Here is an 8,159-nt window from a genome sequence, read left to right as displayed (position 1 = left end):
GGCCTTGGGGAGCTCACAGCCCCCAGGAGATTCAGGCTCCTAAACACATGGTAACCCAATGGGACCAGAGCCGGCTGACAGGACAGGGACTGAGGGAACCTGGAGAGGGCTCCCAAGGCAGCCTGGGGGCCTCAAAGGCTTCTCAAAGGCCTCGACGACCAGCCTGAGTCCCCGACGGTGAGAAGAACTCTCTGGACGCTGCTGAGGATGATTATGGGAACAGCACAGGCAAAGGCGGGGAGACACCCTGGAACAGGCAAACGCCGTCAAACGTGCAGAAAAGAAAATGCCAAAAAAGTCCATGCCCGTGTGACCAGGGAACCCAGGGAAGACCTATTTATGCAGCTAGTGCCTGGGGCTGTGCTGAGACCGGGGGCCCTGACACGGAGCTGTCGGAAGGCCGTGTGGTGCCGTCACTGCCCACCCCCCATTACAGGTGATCCTGCTGGACTCAAAGAAGAAGCTGGCCTGCGGGGCGGTGCTCGTCCACGTCTCCTGGGTGCTGACAGCGGCCCACTGCTTGGACGACCGCAAGAAGCTCATCGTCAGGCTAGGTGCGGGCTGGAACCAGGCCGGAGGGGTGGCCCAGACGGGCTGGCGGGTGGGGAGCCTGGTCTCCGGAGTGCTTGAGCAAGACGACACCAGAGCCGCACAGAAGGCGTCTGGGGGGAAGAGGCCCACGTGCTCCCTCCCCGCCACTCCTGTGGCGGCATTTTAGACACAATGACACCAGGTAGTTTGCACGTAAGGGATTCTCTTCGAATCTGGTGCCCAGGTGCTTACACACGTGTGTTTGCCAGCGAGGAGGTTACACACATACTTGTGTCTTCACTCTCACTATGTGGAGTGGCCGTGTGTGTGGACCCGCAGCACCCTGGGGTGCAGAGACCCAGAAGACATCCTCAGGGCCACGCTTCACACAGGGTGACGAGGATGGACTGTGCAGCGGGGGCCCTGGCATCTGGCACAGCAGCAAGCTGCTTCCCTGCAACAGCCCAGGGCTCCCCGAGCCTAGACCCCACTCTCTACCAATTTCTGGGGGGCGGGGGTTCTCTCACTCCAATCTTTATGCGAAAAGAAAAAGAGGCAAAGATACGTACTGAGAGTGAATGACCAGATTCACACACCCTGCCATCACGCCCAGGACAACCAGAGGCCAGTGGCCTCCAGCGGAGCTGGGCTTGGAGGCAGAGCCCTCACCCCCCCTTTCCGGGAACCAGCAGCCTCGCCTGAGAAGACCTTGTGTCTTGTGTGTGGTCCAGATCTTTCTTCCCTGGTGGAGCCTGTGTCCGGCTGGCTGCTCCTGCCCTGCCCCCATCTTGGCAGGTGTCCCATGTTCTCTTTGTGGCTCTGGTCTATGTCCCAGGTCTCCAGGGAGCTTCAGGCTTCCCTGCTGACTGCCCACCGCCGGTCACTTCCCAGGCCTCACTGCTCCGTCTATGAGCCAGTCCTGAATTCAGACCACCGTTCTGCCCCTTTAGGACTGACACTCACGGGCTGTTAGCCTTGATAGGGACCATGTGGCCCAGGACAGTGCCGGGCATATGTGGTGACCACTCCTGCTGTCCCTCCACGAGGACCTGCAGGAGCGTGGCAGCCACGTTGGCTTCAGGAGGCCCCAGGGGAGGGAGGCTCCCCCAAGCCCACTCTGACAGCCCCTCTGCCCTGCAGGGGAGTATGACCTGCGGCGCCGGGAGAAGTGGGAAGTGGACCTGGACATCAAGGAGGTGTTTGTCCACCCCAACTACACCAAGAGCACCAGTGACAATGACATCGCGCTGCTCCACCTGGCCCGGCCCGCCACTCTCTCGCAGACCATTGTGCCCATCTGCCTCCCAGACAGTGGCCTGTCGGAGCGCGAGCTCACCCAGGTCGGCCAGGAGACGGTGGTGACAGGCTGGGGCTACCGCAGCGAGGCCAAGAGAAACCGCACCTTCGTCCTCAACTTCGTCAGGGTCCCCCTGGTCTCGCGCAATATGTGCGTTCTGGCCATGCAGAACAAGATATCCGAGAACATGCTGTGCGCCGGCATCCTGGGGGACCCGCGGGATGCCTGTGAGGGCGACAGCGGGGGGCCTATGGTCGTCTCCTTCCGCGGCACCTGGTTTCTGGTGGGCCTGGTGAGCTGGGGCGAGGGCTGCGGGCGCCTCAACAACTACGGTGTTTACACCAAAGTCAGCCGTTACCTCGACTGGATCCATGGCTACATCAACGCTAAGGAGGCCTCCCTCGAGAGCCAGGTGCCTTAGCGTCTTCCCCACTTGTGTCTGGACCCCAGAGGACACCCTTGGACGGGGGCTGGGTTGTTGAATGGCCAAGATGTTGGACATTAAAAAGGGCATGGAGCAAGCACAGCAGCTATGGATCTGTCTGTCTTTCTGACCCTTTTCTGGGCTGTTCTGGAGGGAAGTATTTTTGGAGCATCTACTGCACGCCCCACACTTTATGAACTGGATCTTATTTACCTTCCACAACAACTACTCTGTGGGGTAGGAAGGAGCAGACCCAAGGTTTGCGACGTCTAAAGCCGGTAAAATTCGGGGAAGCTCGCTTTATGAAAAAGAATAAAAAATGGGACTACAAAACTGGGAGAGTCCCTCCCAGGGCTTTGGAAGGGGCCTGTGTGAGTCAGGGATACTGACAGTAAAGCCAGCTCTGAAGGTAGAGACTGCAGCTCCTATTATGGGGGAAGAAACTGAGGTTCAGGAAGGTTTGCATTGTGGAGCCAAAACTCAAACTTGGTTTGACTCCCAAGCCAGGGCCCTTCAGGCCGCCCCCCACTCTTCCGGGGTTCGTGCCCCGGTCTGGGAAGATCCCACATGCCGCGGAGCGGCTGGGCCCGTGAGCCATGGCCGCTGAGCCTGCGCGTCCGGAGCCTGTGCTCCGCAACGGGAGAGGCCACAATAGTGAGAGGCCCGCGTACCACAAAAACAAAACAAAACAAAACAAAAAAACCCATAATGAGGTGTCACCTCATATCTGTTAGAATGGTTATTATCAAAAAGAGAAGAAATAACATGTGTTGGCAAGGATGTAAAGAAAAGGGAACCCTTGTGCACTGTTGGTGGGAATGTAAATTGGTGCAGCTACTATGGAAAAACAGTATCGACGATGCTCAAAAAATTAAAAACAGAACTACCGTATGAGCCAGCAATTCCATTTCTGGGGATTTATCCAAAGGAAACGAAAACACTAACCCGAAAAGATACATACAGCCCCAGGTTCATTGCAGCATTATTTACAATAGCCAAGACATAGAAACAACCTAAGTTCCATCACTGGATGAATAGATAGAGAAAATATGAGACAGGTAGGTAGATAGATAGATATGAGATAGAAATATAAAATGTGAGATATACACACACACACACCATGGGGATGTAATGTACAGCATGGTGACTATAATTAATAATACTGTATTGTGTATTTGAAAGTTGTTAAGAGAATAGATCTTAAATGTTCTCATCACAAGGAAAAAAAACTGTGTGGTGATGGATGTTAACTAGACATATATACTGCAAATATATACAAATATTGAATCATTATTTTGTACACCTGAAATTAATATAATGTTATACGTTAATAATATCTCAATTAAAAAATAAAGAAAAGGGAGGGAATTAGGAAGTATTTTATTTTAAGCTAATAAATTTGAAAACATACATGAAATAGATACAATACTGAAAAAATACAAAATATGAATGCTGATGCAAGGAGAAAATTGAAGTGGTGAAAGCCATTCCCACTTCCCCTCAAAAGCTTCAGCCACATGTTGTTTTAGTGTGTGTGAGTTCTACCAAACTTTTAAAAAAATATTTATTTGGCTGCATTGGGTCTTAGTTGCAGCTCACCGGCTCCTTAGTTGCGGCATGCAAACTCTTAGTTGAGGCATGCATGCAGGATCTAGTTCCTGGACCAGGGACCGAACCCGAGCCCCCTGCATTGGGAGCACGGAGTCTTTACCACTGCACCACCAGGGAAGTCCCTACCAAATTTTTAAAGAACAGAAAGTTCCCATCTTAAACAAGCAAAAGGAGCAAAACAGTGCAACAGGTGCCCAGCTCATTTTACATTTAGTGCCTCAGTTGCTGGCCTAGGACTCGCTGAGGTAAGCTCCTCCCTCCCCTCCTTTCCTTCATGCAAATCCAGGACTGATGGTCACAGTAACTAAAACCTTTTCAGAGAAGGGGAAGGTCAGCCAAGGCTGAAGTCAGCTGTGAAAGTGGAAGAGTTCAGTTTTCCAGTGGAAGCTGGCCATGCAGAGAACCCAAGGCTGGGGCTGCTGGAGCGAGGGGCTGGGGGTTCTGCCCCCTGAGAAGCCCTCCAACCCAGCTTCACCTGGAAGGACAGATGGGAAATTGCCAACCAAAGTGAGGCCAAAGGACCACAGTGAGCTAGGGGAAGACGGCAGGGCACTGGCAGGAGCTGGGAGGCAACGGTCCAGGAACAGGTGGGCCAAGTCTCAGGGGAGGCCAGGAGAGCCTGGGTGGCAAGACGGGAGAGGCCACAGGTCAGGGTGATGGTGGCCATATTGAATACTTTCACTGCAGCTGACCGTGTGATGGAAATCTCACACCGACCAGAGGGGCGAACTGCTGAGGGTCCCCGTTTTGATGAAGAGGAAAGAGGCTAGAGGGGATGCCTAAGTTGTCCCTATCGGGGGAGTCCGGCTGGGGGTGTGGTTGGCTCCAAAGTCCCTGCTCTGTCCTCTGTGACACGGAGCCAGGTCGCAGGTGAAAGAGGAGTCATGTATGGTTGGGCAGTGGCAGGACCTGGGCTCTGTCAATATTTGGGATGGTTCAATCATTAGCCAACTTCAGCCTTGTCCCTTGGAGGACTCCCCAGGGCAGGTGCTGGGCCAGGCCTGGCCCTGGCTGCAGCCCTTGGAGACTGGAGCCCTGAGCCCACCCTGCCAGCCCTCTGGGGGCTCCATGGGGCTTCTCCAGGGTTGGACATGGAGGGGCGGGCAGCTGGCAGTGGCCGCCCTCTGCTCCGGAAATTGCCCGCGTGGTTGGTGGTATCCCCGCCTGTCCCCGCCCACAGGGCTACAGTCCTGTCTCGGCAGCCAAGTGAGCACGCGTTTAGGATGCTAAAACAACTGGGAAATTGAGTTTGAAAGTAATCTGTCAAGAGAAAAAAAAGGCATTGAAAGTAGTCATCATGGGAAAGGCAGAATTTTGATGGACTTGATTGCACTTATTTTGTGGTTTAGGATGATTTTTATTTTCAATTATGTATGTGGGGAAAGAAAGCACACCATATTCTTTCTAGTGCCCTGCTCGCATTGACCTGTGCTAAGTGCCAAGGACTGTTCTAGGCCCTTCATGTGCACTGTTTGATTTAATCCTCTAGGCCATCCTAAGAGACACATGCTCTCCCATTTTACCCATCTTAGGCTCAGAGAGGTGAAACTACTTTCCAAAGGCACAGTGAGTATGGAGAGGATGAGGACCTGCCCCCACGTTTGTCTGACTCCAAGCGAGGACCCTTTAGTTAAGGTCGGTCCTGGAGAGATCTCAGCAGAGTAAGGAACTGGGGAGGGGTGCAGGGGGGCAGGTGAGGGTGTCCTCCAAGTTCTGGCAGAGGCTGGAGCTGAATGGGACCAGCCCTGGGAATGCAGGGTCCCAGTGGCTGACACGTCCCTGCCATGTACTCTCCACAGACAGAGTTCTGATTCTATTACAAAGTGAGATGCAGGAACAAGACATCGCCTGAGATAAGGCACGTGAGCTGGAGCTGGGTGGTGGCAACTGGGTGGAAAAGCCTAACTTGGTCCCAGAGAATTGATGTTGTTTGGGGGCCAGTCACCTCACCCCACTGGGCCACAGCACTCATCACTTGACCCTCATTTAGAAGGCAAGAAAACCCAGATCTCACTGCAAGTCGATGGTAGAGTTAGGCCTGAAATCCAGGACCCCTGGTTCTAGCCCGTGTTCTTTCCCCTGCACCCACTCATCATCTTGTATTAGGAGCATAAGGGCCAGAGTGTGGGCACTGAGGTCCCACAGGACCTTTCATCAGGCAGAAGCATGTTGCACGTGCTTAAAAGAAATCAAAATTATACATGCACATGGTTAAACAACCAACTAGTACAGAGGACTTAATATGAGCGGTCATTACCTGCCATCCAATCCCTCCTCATTTACTCCTTTATTTCTCTTTGCTGATTTGAGTAGTTTTTATTATTCTTTCTTCAAGTTCACTAATTCTGTCTTCTCCTGTGTCCAATCCCTGTGAAATCTGTCCAGTGAGTTATTAATGTCGGATACTAAAGTTTTCCACTCTAGAATGTCCATATGATTCTCTTTGCATATTCCATCTCTCTCAAAAAAATTCTCCATCTTTTCATTCATTTTTTTCTCTATCTTATATTGTTATAGTCATTTTAAATCATTGTCACCTATTCCAATATCTGGATCATCTGTGGGTATACATATATTGGCTTTTTTTCTCTTGGTTTCATTTTCCTGTTTCTTTGCCCGTCTTGGAATTTTTACAGTATGCTGAAAACTGTTTATAAAGGAACCAGTGATTGAAGAATATATATTTTTTCCTATCAGAAAATGTTTCCCCTTTGTGGTTCAATCAAAAACTAAGCTGGGGCTTCCCTGGTGGCGCAGTGGTTGAGAGTCCGCCTGCCGATGCAGGGGACACGGGTTCGTGCCCCGGTCCGGGAGGATCCCGCATGCCGCGGAGCGGCTGGGCCCGTGAGCCATGGCCGCTGAGCCTGCACGTCCGGAGCCTGTGCTCCACAATGGGAGAGGCCACAACGGTGAGAGGCCCGCGTACCGCAAAAAAAGAACTAAGCTGGAGACACAAACTATTAATATATAGAATGGATAAACAAGGTCCTACTGTATAGCACAGGGAACTATATTCAATATCCTGTGATAATAATGGAAAAGAATATGTAAAATAATGTATATATGTATAACTGAATCATTTTGCTATACAGCAGAAATTAACACAACATTGTAAATCAACTATACTTCAATTAAAAAAAAAAAAAGAACTAAGCTGGGATGAAGCTGGATGGCAACTTTAGTTAGATTCAGAGCCCATCTGGTTTCAAATGCTTCCTGGGGAGACACTCTCAGCTCTGGACTGAGAGCCTGACAGGTCTGTCTTGTCCACCCCGAAGATGCAGGAGGTTGTTCTTCCCTTTAGCAGTTTTAAGCTTTGCTCTTTAGTCCTCCTTCTCCCCACCCAACCCCCTGACAGTGCTCCTTCCAAGTTTGGCAAATATCTTTTTATTTTTTAAATTTATTTTATTTATTATCATTTATTTTTTTTTGGCTGTGTTGGGTCTTCGTTGCTGCGTGCGGGCTTTCTCTAGTTGTGGCGAGCGGGGGCTACTCTTTGTTGTGGTGCGTGGGCTTCTCATTGCGGTGGCTTCTCATTGCGGTGGCTTCTCTTGTTGCGGAGCACGGGCTCTAGGCACACGGGCTTCAGTAGTTGTGGCGCACAGGCTCAGTAGTTGTGGCTCGCGGGCTCTAGGGCACAGGCTCGGTATCGTGGTGCACGGGCTTAGTTGCTCCGCGGCATGTGGGATCTTCCCTGGCCAGGGATGGAACCCGTGTCCCCTGCATTGGCAGGTGGATTCTCAACCACTGTGTCACCAGGGAAGCCTGGCAAATATCTTAAGAAGGAGACTGGAAGGTTCTTTGAGGCAGGTCCTTTTTCTGGATAGGACTTTGTCTCCCAGATACCTGAGACTAAGGGAGACTAGGCTCTACCATTGAGAAACCCCTAGTCTTCTTAATCAGCAAATTAACTGGGATGGGAGTGGGGGTAGGTACACTTAAAATTTTTAATATTTTAATTTTTAAGCAAGAGTTTTAGTTTTGCAGAAAAATTGAATGGAATGTACAGAAAGTACCCATGTATCCTCACCTTCACCACCACCACATTTTCCCCTATTATTGACAACTTGCATTGCTGTGGTATGTTTGTTACAACTGATGGGTCAAAATTTTTATTTATTTTTGATTTATTTTTATTTTTTGGCTGCACCACTCCGCACGTGGGATCTTAGTTTCCTGACCAGGAATCGAACCCACGCCCCCTGCAGTGGGAGCACAGAATCTTAACCACTGGACAATCAGGGAAGTCCCTAAATATTGATACACTATTATTAACTGAAGTCCATAATTTACATT

At 50.9% G+C, this 8,159-nt stretch overlaps 1 protein-coding gene across 1 annotated transcript in view; it reads left to right on the top strand.

Moving 5' to 3' along the window:
* The window catches only part of PROC (protein C, inactivator of coagulation factors Va and VIIIa), a 9,354-nt gene extending 7,002 nt beyond the window's left edge, over positions 1–2,352 (top strand). Inside the window, exons 8-9 of the mRNA XM_024738056.1 lie at positions 437–554; positions 1,672–2,352. Of these exons, the coding sequence (XP_024593824.1) occupies positions 437–554; positions 1,672–2,249 (696 nt within the window). The 3' untranslated portion in view covers positions 2,250–2,352. The remainder of the gene's footprint in view (positions 1–436; positions 555–1,671) is intronic.
* Positions 2,353–8,159: the final 5,807 nt, after the last annotated feature.

Source organism: Neophocaena asiaeorientalis, unplaced genomic scaffold, assembly GCF_003031525.2.
Source record: "Neophocaena asiaeorientalis asiaeorientalis breed wild unplaced genomic scaffold, Neophocaena_asiaeorientalis_V1.1 scaffold98, whole genome shotgun sequence".
NCBI lineage: Eukaryota > Metazoa > Chordata > Mammalia > Artiodactyla > Phocoenidae > Neophocaena > Neophocaena asiaeorientalis.
This window is presented reverse-complemented; position numbering and strand designations above follow the sequence as displayed.